This window comes from Ascaphus truei, chromosome 3, assembly GCF_040206685.1.
Source record: "Ascaphus truei isolate aAscTru1 chromosome 3, aAscTru1.hap1, whole genome shotgun sequence".
In the NCBI taxonomy this organism is placed as follows: domain Eukaryota; kingdom Metazoa; phylum Chordata; class Amphibia; order Anura; family Ascaphidae; genus Ascaphus; species Ascaphus truei.
The window spans coordinates 256,509,978-256,525,382 of NC_134485.1; the positions used below are offsets into that span (position 1 = coordinate 256,509,978).

Below are 15,405 nucleotides of genomic sequence, written 5' to 3' on the forward strand. Positions count from 1 at the left end.
TTCATATGCCAAATGTGGGAGGGTCTGATTTCCATACAGTATTCGTACAGTATCTGTGTATTTGCATGCAGTATATTTCCTTGCAGTTAGTGTGTGTACACAGTATATTACTTCTATGCAGTGTGTGCAGTACATGTCCATGCAGTGTGTGTATACAGTATTAAATGTTCATGCAGTGTGTGTGTGTGTGTGTAAACAGTAGTACCGTATATGTCCATGCAGTGTGTGCATACAGTAGTATATGTCCATGCAGTGTGTGTACAGTAGTATAAGTCCATGCAGTACGTGTCTATACTGTAGTATATGTCCATGCAGTATGTGTCTATACAGTAGTATATGGCCATGCAGTGTGTCTATATACAGTAGTATGTCCATGCAGTATGTGTCTATACAGTAGTATATGGCCATGCAGTATGTGTCTATATACAGTAGTATATGTCCATGCAGTGTGTGCATACAGTAGTATAGGTCCATGCAGTGTGTATGTATACAGTAGTGTATATATCCATGCAGTGTGTGTGTTTACAGTAGAATATATGTCCATGCAGTGTGCGCAGTGAATGGGTTGCAGTCACAGTGAGTCACAGGAGGCGGTCCCCAGTGTGCTCCTCCCTCTCCTCCTGCCCCGGTGTGTGTGTGTGTGTATACTCGGGTGGTTGCTGCAGTTATCCGGTAGTAGTCATGTCGGTGTGCTCGGATCCCGGCTTCTCCAGTGAGGAGGTGCTGAGCCTGCGCTTCCCCATGCACCGCGCCTGCAGGGACGGGGACCTGCTCTGCCTGCACTCCCTGCTGCAGCAGGGCCCGCCCGGGAGCACCGCGCTGCAGCTCGGCAAGGAGGACTCCTGCTACGGCTGGACACCCATACACTGGGCCGCGCACTTCGGGAAGGTGACCCGGGGGGGATGAGGGAGCAACAGGGGGGCCGGGGAGAGAGCCCGGGGGGATCAGCTGGGACAAAGGGAGGAGGCGGAGCTGGCGCCATTTTATCCCGCTCATAATGTGACAATAGAGAGAGAGAGAAGAAGAAGGGGGAGGATCACTGAGCTCAGCGCACGAGAGAAGAGACAAAGAAAAGGGTGGGAGGGAAGTGAGAGGCTGGGAAGGAGGGGAGCGAGAGGCCGGGGAAGGAGGGGAGCGAGAGGCCGGGGAAGGAGGGGAGCGAGAGGCCGGGGAAGGAGGGGAGCGAGAGGCCGGGGAAGGAGGGGAGCGAGAGGCCGGGGAAGGAGGGAAGCGAGAGGCCGGGGAAGGAGGGAAGCGAGAGGCCGGGGATGGAGGGAAGAGAGAGGCCGGGAAGGGAGGGGAGCGAGAGGCTGGGGAGGGAGGGGAGCGAGAGGCTGGGGAGGGGAGCGAGAGGCTGGGGAGGGGAGCGAGAGGCTGGGGAGGGGAGGGAGGGGAGCGAGAGGCTGGGGAGGGGAGGGAGGGGAGCGAGAGGCTGGGGAGGGGAGGGAGGGGAGCGAGAGGCTGGGGAGGGGAGGGAGGGGAGCGAGAGGCTGGGGAGGGGAGGGAGGGGAGCGAGAGGCTGGGGAGGGGAGGGAGGGGAGCGAGAGGCTGGGGAAGGAGGGGAGCGAGAGGCTGGGGAAGGAGGGGAGCGAGAGGCTGGGGAAGGAGGGGGATAAAGATGCTGGGGAAGGAGGGGAGCGAGAGGCTGGGGAAGGAGGGGAGCGAGAGGCTGGGGAAGGAGGGGAGCGAGAGGCTGGGGAAGGAGGGGAGCGAGAGGCTGGGGAAGGAGGGGGATAAAGATGCTGGGGAAGGAGGGGAGCGAGAGGCTGGGGAAGGAGGGGGATAAAGATGCTGGGATATTAGTGGATAAAATGGCGAGGACAGAGGCTGGTGGTAGAGGGAAGGCCGTGATGACAGAGGGAGAACTGGGAGACAGAAACATATGCACTTACCTGAATGAGGAAGTGCAGAGAAATGAGCAAACTGTATGAGGACCTCTCCATGGTGGCCCATAGGCTTCAAGCAGAAGAGCCCTGGGGTATATGTATCCCATCTGTACACCAACAGTACATGGCTGAGCTGCAGTAATGTAACATCTTTTAGTCGAGTTGCACCTTCATCATGTTTAGCGTTTGCTCAATAATATCGTATGTGTTTTAATTTTGGGGGGAAACATTCGATGAAATGAATTTTCTCAAGATGTGAAACTTGAGTAAGAATGTGTATGTGTAATTTATGTATAAAATGTTTTACCAGGAAGTAATACACTGAGATACCTCTTTTTCAAGTACGTCCTGGGCATAGAGTTAAGATGACAAATAACACATGGTTACAAATACAGTTGCATAAGTTAACAGGGTATAAATTATATACAAGACATTACATGCACAGTTAGAGATAATATATATCATAGGCGTATGTAACTATTACAGGCAGTTTTAGTTTTGAAAGAACTTAGATTGGTGGCGGCTGTGAGAGTCTCCGGTAGAATGTTCCAGTTTTGGGGCGCACGGTAAGAGAAGGAGGAACGGCCGGATACTTTGCTGAACCTTGGGACCATGAACAGTCTTTTGGAGTAAAATCTCAGATAAGTGCTGCATGTGGTAGGGGTGAGGAGCTTGTTCAGATAGACGGGAAGCCTGACCAGAAAGTATTTGAAGGCAAGACAAGAGAGATTAACTTTGCGCCTAGACTCAAGTGATGGGCAATCTACTTCTTTGAGCATTTCACAATGCTGTGTGTTGTAGTTGCATTGGAGAATAAAATGGCATATTGAATATATTATATATGATCTAGAAAATTGGAACTATAAAGATGAAAAAAAAGGCACCCTAGGCCAAAGCATCAGGGGTTTCAGGTGTGTGTGTGTGTATATAATAGGGGTTACACACACTGAGAATATTTTCAAAATGTTCAGCACTTTGTTTAAAGTTATAAAGCACAGGTCTATACCATAATTTCACCTTTTTTTATAAGATACTCACTGGGCAGAGCATGCTGGATCGAACCAGTAGTTGAAGTGGTGAAGTCTGTTTTTTAAAAGCCTTTCTTGGGAAACATGAAATAATTGTAGGACATCAACACTTCAGTGAACACCTGGAAGTTTGACGTAAGCTGAACGTTTAATTTCCAGGGGTATAGGTGTTACTTTTAATAACAGGTTTGCCATACAATGATTATAGCTGTAGCATTCTGGGTGTTTTGTAAGGCCGCGGTCCCAGTCTGCACTGGAGCACGCGTGTCTGGCGGGGGGGCGCGTGCAAACCACGATCTGCAGTCCTCGGGTGAGATGCAGGCGATTGGGACGGGGGGGCGTGGCGGGGGTTTTGCAGGGGTGTGGCCATGACCTCATGCGGCTGGTTCGCCATCATTGGTGGGGGCGTGGCCGTGGCCAGCCCTCCGTCGCAAGTTGTAAAGACAGTTTTCCTGTCTTTGCAAAAACTTATAGTAGAGCGCGACTGCCGAATGCGCGCAAAGGTGCGTAGTGGGCCCGGCATGATTGGGGAGTGGTGCTTGTTCGCACAGGTGTACGCTGTAGGACGCAGCCTAATGCTTCGGCTGTGTGGCCTGAAAACATTATTTTACATACACTCTTACTGTCTTTGTAAATTCTCCCTACTTGCCACTTAGATCCTAAGCTCTTTGGGACAGAGGCTCCTTTTCCTAATGTTTTATGCCTGAAGCGTTTATTGCCATTACGTGTCATATTATTTTGTCACGTGTACTACAGCTGTAAGGTGCTATGTCCATGGATAGCGCTATATAAAGATATCCATACATTTTCCACCCAGACAGTTCAGTGATCATTTTACAGTGAAGTATGTGATGAGTGCAGAAGTAAAGGTAGCATTAGAAATGATGTGCAAACAGCCAAGGTTCATGCTCTCTGAATAAAACGTGTTTGTGTTTTTGTCTGTAGTTGGAGTGTCTTATCCAGCTGGTGGGAGCAGGTTGCTCTGTTAATTCCTGTACAACTCGCTTTGCCCAAACACCAGCCCATATTGCTGCCTTCGGAGGTCATCCCCACTGCCTGATGTGGCTGATTCAAGCTGGTGCTGTTATAAATGAACAGGTAAGCAAGTCGAAGGGATTTCAAAACCCTGTTTGCTCTGTACTTTTCGCCCCCCATGTGAAAATACAATGCCCCCCTGAAGATCACCTGGTTATAGAGCCTGACTATACTAGCAAATAAACACATTCTCTCTCTGCAATCAAGTTAACGTGATATTTCCATTTATTGGAAGTCTTTGATGGTCTTGGATCTGTTCCCTTTTGTCAGACTTGTACGGTGCTTTTACAGTAATTACTACTGTCTTTCAATTTGCTGTATCATTCAAGAGATGCCTAATTGTAACAAGTCTTCAATCTATTTTTTAAATGTCCTATAATATCGCGGGGATTTTTTTTTTTAAATTCTTGGCATTACTTGCATGGTAGGAACACTGAGTGCTTGATACCTACTTCCCCCTAAACATGTATAAACTGTCCGTTCTATATATTTATGTATGTGGTGTATGTCTGTCTGTCTAAATAGACAAAAATAGGTGCGCATGAAATGAAACCAAGAAAAGTTGAAATTAATACATAATCTTTATCATAAATTGTTATCATAAAAACACATGTAAATGAGAAACATTGTTATTTGATTCAAGACGTGTTTATATTGATGATAACACTATTCTGCTAATTGTCAATGTGCAGTTCATATTTATAAATGTGAATGTTCTATTTGGTGTATCAATTGTGTATGTGTATATATATATATATATATATATATATATATATATATATATATATATATATATTGCAAAGAATGACCTAGGCGCACATATGCAGGGGAAGAGAAAAGAAAAGGAGGAAAAAATCATAGGGCAGTATATCAATACAAGCAGATAAGAATTCGGTGAGATATGCACTTACACTAGTAAGATCATTAAATGCCTTTAATCCACTTGGGGACTCTCGAACTCAGCTCCTGTAGTTCGTCTGTTTCTTGGCTCCTGGATCTCTGGAGAGGCTTGTCCTGAAGGCTCCTTGCAGCAGTCACGATGAGTCTGTTTTTAGCAGACTATACCTTGGTGTGGATCTCAAATAAAGGGATGGGTAGGGAATAAAAGGAGAAACATATGTGTAAAACCTTTTAATAAAACATCTAAGGATAAAACAAAAGTATTTAACTCACATTCTATGAATTAAAAACGGGCAGTAGAGAGTGTTTAGCGAGTCTCTCACACTCGTGGTATAGAACGCCGACTTCCAGACCTCCTCACACCGGCAAGTGCTTCCGCATCAGGTGATCAGATCTCGTACGGCTCTCGCGAGATTTCCCTCTGTGTAATTCACTGCCAATGCTCCGTTCAGCTCCGTTCAGCTCACACTAGGAACAGTCTCTTGGCGTCACTCTCCCTGCTCCAATCACGCTGGCCCTACGCGTTTCTCCACTCGGGCTTCGTCAGGGGCTGCTAAAGCCCGAGTGGAGAAACGCGTAGGGCCAGCGTGATTGGAGCAGGGAGAGTGACGCCAAGAGACTGTTCCTAGTGTGAGCTGAACGGAGCTGAACGGAGCATTGGCAGTGAATTACACAGAGGGAAATCTCGCGAGAGCCGTACGAGATCTGATCACCTGATGCGGAAGCACTTGCCGGTGTGAGGAGGTCTGGAAGTCGGCGTTCTATACCACGAGTGTGAGAGACTCGCTAAACACTCTCTACTGCCCGTTTTTAACTCATAGAATGTGAGTTAAATACTTTTGTTTTATCCTTAGATGTTTTATTAAAAGGTTTTACACATATGTTTCTCCTTTTATTCCCTACCCATCCCTTTATTTGAGATCCACACCAAGGTATAGTCTGCTAAAAACAGACTCATCGTGACTGCTGCAAGGAGCCTTCAGGACAAGCCTCTCCAGAGATCCAGGAGCCAAGAAACAGACGAACTACAGGAGCTGAGTTCGAGAGTCCCCAAGTGGATTAAAGGCATTTAATGATCTTACTAGTGTAAGTGCATATCTCACCGAATTCTTATCTGCTTGTATTGATATACTGCCCTATGATTTTTTCCTCCTTTTCTTTTCTCTTCCCCTGCATATGTGCGCCTAGGTCATTCTTTGCAATACATTCCCAGCGGCGTTGTGGAGCCGCAGACCTAACTTGGCTGCAAGTCTGTAGGGTTAGTAGATTGTAAGGGTATATACCTGGTATTGATTGATTGGCTGAGAGTGTGGTTTTATCTAACCATATTCAACATATTGTCTATATCTGCGCTGTTGTTTTTTGTCTGTATATATATATATATATATATATATATATATATATATATATATATATATATATATATATATATATATATATATATATATATATATATATATATATATATATATATATATATATCCCCGCCTTTCCCCATTATCACCCAGCATACAGCACTTCCACTGCAGCAAGGGATTCTGGGAAATGACATGCAAATGAGCACTTAATGCATCAAGGTTGAAACATGTCTGTGAGTGGGTTTAATGGCTTTGCATCTCATCCCAGCCTCTGTCTAAAAGCTGTGTTTAAAACAGCGTGCATTGGCTTGAGGATCTGCTTGTGTAATACGAGCTTGAGACAAAAGGTGGCACTGAGTGCTCATTTGCATGTCATTTCCCAGAATCACTTGCTGCAGTGGAAGCGCTGTAGTGAAGTGCTGGGCGATAATGGGGAAAGACAGGGTTGCAGACCTGTCTAAGACATGCAAATGAGCATACAGTAATATTTACAGTTGCTTTATGCTTTACTGTGGAGGGTTTTTGTCACTTTTTTTACCCACCATAACCTTAATAATTGTGGTTATATATATATATATATATATATATATATATATATTATAAATATGCATTTTTATTTTAGTTTCCCTTAGGTCTGGTATTATGTATTATTCTTTATGTCATGTGAATTGTTAGTTGGTATTACTCATTGTAATTCATTATATGTTTGTATTGTTGTATCTGATTGGAGGGTTGAGAGGTTATAATCATACATGGCTACTCATTGGTGGATTTAGCAGCCAATTGAGGTATTTAAACCCCTCTATGAGAGCTAATGACCTTCTCCTGAAGTGTCATATGACACGAAATGCGTTGGTGACGTCATCACGTAGCGACGCACATCCGTGACGACGGTTGTTTGTGTTGCTGCCTTGAGCCCTGCTGCACCACGAGGAATACACATGATAGCTATGGTCTGTTTTTTCCATCCAGCAGTCCCAGCGATTTTTTCTTCTCTTTTAACAGCTATAAATATTTTTTTGTGTACTTTTGGGTGCTTGCACCCCTATCCTCTATGAAGCTAGGGCTCTCATTTTAATATTAGTGTCATTTAAGGCATTTTTCGATTTGTATGTTTCTCATTTACATGTGTTTTTATGATAACAATTTATGATAAAGATTATGAATTAATTTCAACTTTTCTTGGTTTCATTTCATGCGCACCTATTTCTCTCTATTTTGTCTGCTGAGTGTGCCCCGCTGATCACGGGAGATTAGGAGCTGCGGGTCGAACCAGATAGTTGAGGGTGAACATTTGGAGGGACAGCGCGCTCAATACCTTCTTCTCACTGTCTCTGTCTCTCTGTCTGTCTGTCTGTATTTGTGCAGTATTATGGGTTTACCACAAACCTTTCACTTTACATAGCATCAATATATACGCGCACGCGCGCTCTTAGGAATATTGCCATTTCTTTTTCAGCCTGTTATCAGACATCTTGCCTCTCACACTTCAATTTTTTTCCCCTCTTCTTTGCAGGACTATGTAGGTGAAACCGCGGTCCATAAAGCAGCAAGGGCTGGCAGTATGGACTGCCTAAAGACCCTTGCGGCACATGGAGCACTAATCGAGTATGTCTTTATTTCCTGCTTTCGTATTTCATATCGCTTCAAGTAGGCTAGGCAACACCCATACACATTTTCTTTTTACAAAAAACAAGTGAGTAAACTCACTGATGTTACCATTTCTATTCATACTAAATGACCCTTTGTCATTACACATATTACAAAGAAAATGAGTGCATGATGCTTATAACAAATGTTTAAGATGAGCCAGAGTATCTTGGTAATCTTTCTTTAAAGCTGCAGTTCAAGCAATATCCTACATGTGTAATTTAAAATATATATATTTTTTTTTAACAAATCAGTTCTGTACTATGAGAGTATATATACAGTATATTATTTATTTATTTTTTTCAAATTATTGCAGTTTTGAAGGGGAAATAAATAATGGGTACAAAAAAAGGGGGGGGGTACAGTTCCAGGTCACAATAACTTGTATACATCCAGATACGATAGTACAGTCAAAATGATAGACAAAATAAACACAGCAACGCTCTAATAGTCTATCGAAGAATGTCAACAGCCATGGCCTTTAATCTGGGAACCATGGGGGACAGTATCCTATGTGAACAACCCTCTCTCCCTCTCTCCTGCTACAACATAATTGTGTCTGAGTTTATTCCCGGATTGTCCGCTCCCAGGATCCATGGGTGCCAGACCCTTTTGATACTTAGGTCAGGAATCATTTAATAGGCTTGTGAGTTTTTCCATATGACAGATAAACCATATTTTGTTTTTAAAGACATTTTTAATGTATTCTAATGTAAATAGCATTTTTGTTTCTATAGCAATCATTTACTGAGACTGGCTCTTGAGCCCTGCCCTCTCTCTAGCAGTGCACCAATTGAATCTAGTGCCTGCCTGGTCACATGATCTTCCAGACAACTTTGCATCTTGGGTAGTCTTTTGCAGCCCTGACAGTGATTTTTAAAGAGCCCCCAAGACAAATCTTTAGCGATTTAATTACAGGAGAATGGATCAATCGGCAGCTTAGCTAATGACTTGTTAGTGTGCAGATTGTATTGATGCACATATTGAATGGGATTATTTATTTATTATTTTTTTTTTTAATGAAAGCTTGAACTGCAGCCTTAATACCTCATGAACTAATTTAGCATTTTCTGCTATTTACAGTGTCACATAACTTATATTTTACACGTATAATTGATAGAAGCATTACTGTTTCAGTAATGTAGTGGATGTATTTATTATTGTGTGTAATTTGCATTGTGTTTAACCGCTTTTACCTTGAAGGTTTATAAACTATTAAAGACATTTTCAAAAAAATGTTTTCTACCACCCGAAAAATGGATGCAGTTTTCACCTCCAAACGATGAGTACCACTTGTATAATTAAAATTGGTATAATGTAATTGTTATATTAATTAAAACCACGACTATTTTTATGATATGACGGCAGAGCATGTTTTCCTCTATCCATATGCTGCAAGCAGTGCCAGAAAGTGGAATCAAATCACATATTGCTATGTTTTAATATTGGTTTAGCAGAATACTTAACCCTTTGGTCTCCGTGTCCAAACAATTCCTGCCTCTGATTAGTATGTGGTAATAATTGTGTGCTCTTCCTGGAGAGAAAGGTAACGTTTGCAAACAATCCAACTAGTGTGATGGTGCTGATAAGTGTGTTTTATCCAGCGGGTGGGAGCAGGTTGCTCTGTTAATGCCTGCACAGCGCTCTCTGCCCTACAGTTTTGGGGTGGGATTGCACGTATAAAAGAGATATTCCTTACTTGTACCTTTTTTTTTTTTGCAAAGAATTTTAGCTTTGCACAACTAATAGTGATTTATATGTATTTAATTTTAAATATGCAATGGAAGCAGTCCCATTTTACCTTGGTCTATTTCGTTAGTTTTTGAGAAATACTGAAACCCAGAATTTGACTGCAGATGGGAACCACTTTGCCCACCTAGTCTGCCCATTTCCCTATCATTTTCCAAGTGATTGTAAATAATTGTCACAGTAACTCTTAATGGTTTTCATATAAAATGATTTATAACTTTGCCTGAACATCATAACTTTAGAATAGCTGCATATATGGGTTTATTTCTCATTTGGGAACCAGCACATACCTTGCTATTGAATTAAGCATTTTGCATGTCCCGTGAAATATATGCAAATACCTTTTTTGTTAAATGATAAAACAAATTAAATGGTATCACATGGCTAACTAAGTTAACTTTATAGCGTGTGCTACGTTTGTTTCGAAGTTGACTCCCCAGGGGACTCGTGGCATTTTCAATCTGCTGGAACAAAGTAATGCCTTGAATCGTCTTACAATATTTTTTAAAGAGTTTTTTTTTTTTAAATCTTGACCGTATAAACATTGTAGAAATAAAATGAGCCATTAAAGAGGCAATCCAAGCAGCTTTAAAAAAAATACCTTTTTTTGTTTTAATATATGCAACACTTGATTATCTTTATTGAAAACTAAGCTGCCAATCGATTTGATTCTCCTGTGAATGATCCGCAAAATCCTGTTTCTCAGGGTTCACTAAATGGCTGCCTTTCTGTTTCAAATAAATCCTTTAGTCAGTGTAACACAGCAGCTACAATGTATTCTTATATTACTAAGGTAACATTATCTATTGTTACAGTTTGCAGCTCAAACTGCTGGGAATATTGGCGACAAATTATCACAAACAGGAAAGTGTTACAAAAAACTCGCACTGCTGAGAAGTGCTAAACCTGCTATAGAAATCAAAGGATGCATAGTATATTAAAACTCGTTAAACATGCTATTAAGAGTTGAAATTTAAAATAATTAAAGGTAGTAAGTATTATCAAATACTACAGAACTGATTTAAAAAAAAATACATGGAGGATACTGCATGGATAGCTCCTTTAATATATTCGCAAGCAGGATAAAGGCTGCACACTGAAATCATGCAGAAGGCATACATTATAAAGCAAATGGATACAAAACTCCAAAATAATAGCAAACTTTAACACACAATGCTAAACTTGCAAATTGTGAGCAACAATATAGTCAAAGGCCTACCTACACACGTGACGAAAGACCCTGCCCCCACACTGATGTTTGTGACCTGCTTTATGGGGAAGGTATACACATTTTGTGTTGTAAGCAGCCATATTTTCTCATTGGCCATTGGGTTAGTCCTCACCACTAGATATTTGCATATGTATTTACAGTAGCTTGGTATGTGTTAACAAAAGTAACCTAAATTGCAAATTGCAGCCACCATTTCATTTGATTTAAATTAAAAGGATTTTAATCTGCTTGTAACTTTAGGCAAAAACGGCAAGCAAAAACTACATGTGTCGTTCTGTAAACATTGTAATCTGAAAGTGGCGGTGGATTTTAACCTGATCTTTGTCCACTTTCCTACCTTGTGCAAAGTTGTTTTACTTTATCGCTAGGGTGGAGCAAACAGATCAACAATCGCTTCCACGTTAATTGTAACTAAAAACAAAAGAAAACAATTGGGCTTTCCAAAATGGTTCACATACTTTTACTGTTATTTATATTTTTCTAGTAAAATGGACTGCCATTTAAGTCTGGGTGTAAGTGGGTTTGCGCTCTTAATGGGGGATAAAAATGCCAATTTAATTTAATTTACAAGTTTCGGGTCAAAGGCAGAGCGGTTCCTTGTCTCGCTGATCTGAACATGATTTTTCGGTCAAAATATACGTGCTGGCTGACAAAGGAAGGACACAAACAGAGTAATTGTCACCTCCCTCTACTTACGAAACGAGGCTTAAAAATCCCTTATTTAGAATACAACTTCTCCATGACCAAACAAAAACGAAATGTCTGAGCACCTAGCAATGCACGGTTAGAGTATGTTTCACATTAAGCTTGGCATGAAGAATTCAGTATTTGGCACAAATGCTGTTTGTAGTTGATGTAAGAAAATCTGTTGTATCTAAGGGGTATTCCGAGGTCTCTATGGCAATACAGCCTGTAGATTGTTAGCCAGAAGGATCAAGATGGCAGACCAAACTATGTTATTCGCACAGGCACAATAGTAAATCAATCTACAATAATCAGAACATTATTTTCAATCAGCGGCGGCTCTAATAAGATGACCTGTATCATATGTAAATAAATATAGAAATGATGTAAGTTAAACAATAACTAACAGGGTGCTACATTGATACTACATAAGAGAGAACCTTTGTAAATATGTTTTAAAGGAAATCATTTGTTTAATTTATACATATTATAATATATATTTTATACAGCCCAGTCAGTAAACATAAAATGTTAGTGGTATATTGAATTGTCAAACCGTTTGCACTATAGACTTTCATAGCAAATGTTGTCATCTAACCTTCTGAAACCATCACCTTAACCAAAGTGCCACTCTTTTTTTTTATTTTATAGGCGTAAGTATTTGAGATACATGTGAAACAAAAATACATACTATTGCCCTGCAATATAAGTTGAGACTCCTACGCCATTACTTTAGGCTGGTAAGTTTGTTATTGATGCACCTACTGAAATGAAATACAAGGTAGCACTATAAAAGTGCATCTTCCGTATGGAAATATTACCACTGGCAAACTGAACAGCAAAAATTTCTTCTAAACTGCAGAAGTTAAAGATGACAGCAGTGTCTTAGAAAAAAAAGTCTTGCAAAGAAAACAAGCTAATGAAAATAATGTCACCCCCTTCATTGCCAAAGGGAACGGCATCCTGATTTAAAAAAATAAATAATCTGGAAATAAAATAACAAATGTGGAGTCATGAGATATTATTTTGGTTAATTGTCTTCAAAACTACCTATAACTATATACCACGTAGAGTTTAAACCACATTTAGTTGCTGCTTAATATTTTGGGCAGCTGTAAAATAAACCTGAGAAAATCTTTGTTTTTAGTTAGAAGTGTGAACAAAAAAAATATTAAAACAGCCCAAGATTGGCTTTGTGATGATGCCCTGTAGAGCCATGCTAAAGTTGTACCAATTACCTGGTCGCAGGATATTGGCAAGTGATAAGAGAGTATTCAATCTCAAACTAAAAGCAGAACACAAGAGATGAGAGTTCTCATGAGGCAGCTTGTGTGGATTTGTAGCTAAAAACAGGATCTGCTTTATGTTGATGTAAAAGATTAATTATGCTTATTTCTTTATTTCCTAGACAGCGGCGAAGGCAATTTTGAGGCATACCAACAAACCGTTGTATACCTGTGTTGCATAGATTTGCCTTTAAACATAACTTCTGGCTTAGATGTCTCTGAAGGGTAGGGTTCACCACAAGTACAAATAAGCCTCTTTCACTGAACGTCTGGCTGAAGGTTTATGGCTCTGAGTCACTATCTTTGGCAACTTCTTTTTCCTTAATTCCTTACAAGGCAATTGTAAGCTGAATTCCCTGGAACTTTCTTATCCTAGATCACCTGAGTCTTTGATGGTTTGTTTTCTCTTATCCACCCACCATCGCTTTATTTCCTATATCAGATTATTGAGCATCATGGCTATTGACTTTCAGACTAGACCTGTGCAGCTCTTGTGTTTTAGAGCGTTTGAAGCCTTAAAGCGGCAATCCCTTCAAGGCGCCTATGTGAGTTTAACTCCTACTGTGTAATGTTAGTATCTTGAAACCTGAGCATGCCCTACTTATCTTTTGGGCTCCAGGGAGAGCTCCATTTTGACCTCCTGGGCACTTACTATTTCAAACGCTTCTCTATCTCCTGAAAAGGGCGATGGCTTTAATTAAATATAAAAATGGTGTTGGAAATGACGATCTCTTCAAGTAAAGATAAATGTGCAAAGAAAGGTGAAACAGATTGCTTTAATGAGTTGTACCAGATTCAATCCTGTGCAGTCAGAGTTTTGGCTGCCCATGTCTGAGGTCTGTTTACCACTTGTGTCTTCACTCGCAAATTGTGAAAGTGGCTTGTCAATTAGTTGGTGGCAGTTACAAAAAATCTGCCAGTGCTTCTTTCCATCTGTCAGACAGGAAATGTGCAATGTATTGACAGAGTATCTAGACTGTTTTTGCATCTCTTATGTCAATCTTGGCACTTGCCACCCACAGCCATTGTTTCTCTATATGTGCTGCCAGTTATTTAGGTAATGAGCCCACTTTTTCCTCGGGTGATATTCTTAAAAACATATTACAGAGTTGGAGTTCTGGCCTTTAAGATGCTCTCTTAGATCGTATCTGGCTCTTTTCTCCCTTGCTCTTGCTTTCATGCCCCTTTCCCTTCTATTTTTTTTTAAATCTCCTTCAGCAGTAATCTTTCTTTGTATCTCCAGTGGATAGTGAGGTCACCTTGTTTTAGCTGAGATTTTCCTATAAATCTGTGTAGTAGACCTCGCTCTGTATCCTCAATGTTCTTCTTCAGGTTGTTTTATCAAATATATTCTTGCACATGATCGACCCAGTTGTCCCACGTATGTGTTACATTCCCGTGCTCATCACCTTCTACTTTTAAACTTTGCAAACTCCTGTTTTGCCACTCTCCTGCTTCTCATGCTGGCGTAGTGCCTTCACAAGTCTGAGCTCAATGGCTTCTACATCTCATGAAGTAGTTATTGTAAACCCTTGCCAGCATTTTATTTTGCACTAATACAATGGTGATCTTTTACACTCTAAAAAAAATATACGTATCTATTTATATATCTATATAATGGTACATCACCTCCAGACCCTTTTGCACTGTGTTGTGACTGTCTCTAAGTAGTTTTATGCTGTTCCATTGCTGCACCCGGGTTTTTTTTTTTTTTTGGACAAACACAATGCTGCACATGTTGTTATGCCTTTTTGTTTTTTAATTCTTTTAATTCTGTTTTTTTTTTTATTTTAATGGTTGTGCAGAAAGTCTAATTTAATTTTGATTTATAGACTGGAACAACCATTTACTGCATAGAAAGGTGATCCTTTAATGCAGGGGTGGGGAACCTTTTTTCTGCATAGGGCCATTTGGATATTTATAACATCGTTCACGGGCCATACAGACACAGACAGGCAGGCACACAGCAGGCCTGTAGGCACACAGAACCCCGCCCCCCTATCTCTGGTAGTTGCTGCTGCTGGGGGGATCGTGTAGGGCGGATGCTGGGGTAAGTGCGAGGGGAACTGCTGGAGAAGCATGGGGGAAGTGCGGGGAATGCTGCGGGAGAAGTACGGTGGCTGCTGGGGGATTGCTGGGGCTAGTACGGTGGCTGCTGGGGATCGTGTAGGGCTGCCGGCGCCTCACACCACCTCCCGATCGGGCGCGCGGCGGCCATTTTTTTTTAAAATTAGCGCGTCCCCGGTTATAGCAGTTGCCTTAGCAGGGCCAGACCAAATGATTTCGAGGGCTGGGCCTGACGTTCCCCACCCCTGCTTTAATGCAAGAGACTACTATTGTAGGAGTCTGTGTCTGATTCTTAGCATTCAGACATCAGTGTGTGCAGAATGTGTTCTGTGCAGCACTGTCCTTCGCCACACTTCTACATTTTTTTTTTATGCAGAGGTCATTCTCTTGCACACTTCTATGCTACCACTGAAAGTTTAATTGTGGTTGGAATGAAGAGATGATCTCAGTTGTTGTACTTCCATCTCATGTCCTGCTTCTTAATACAGTACTTGGTTCATGCCTTTTATTAGCTGGTAACAGGTGCTATGC

At 41.4% G+C, this 15,405-nt stretch overlaps 1 protein-coding gene across 1 annotated transcript in view; it reads left to right on the forward strand.

Annotated features, from left to right (window-relative positions):
* The first annotated feature begins 600 nt into the window (after positions 1 to 600).
* The window catches only part of ANKRD10 (ankyrin repeat domain 10), a 33,891-nt gene continuing 19,086 nt past the window's right edge, over positions 601 to 15,405 (forward strand). Inside the window, exons 1-3 of the mRNA XM_075590692.1 lie at positions 601 to 888; positions 3,860 to 4,012; positions 7,724 to 7,815. Coding sequence (XP_075446807.1) covers positions 682 to 888; positions 3,860 to 4,012; positions 7,724 to 7,815 — 452 coding nt within the window. The 5' untranslated portion in view covers positions 601 to 681. The remainder of the gene's footprint in view (positions 889 to 3,859; positions 4,013 to 7,723; positions 7,816 to 15,405) is intronic.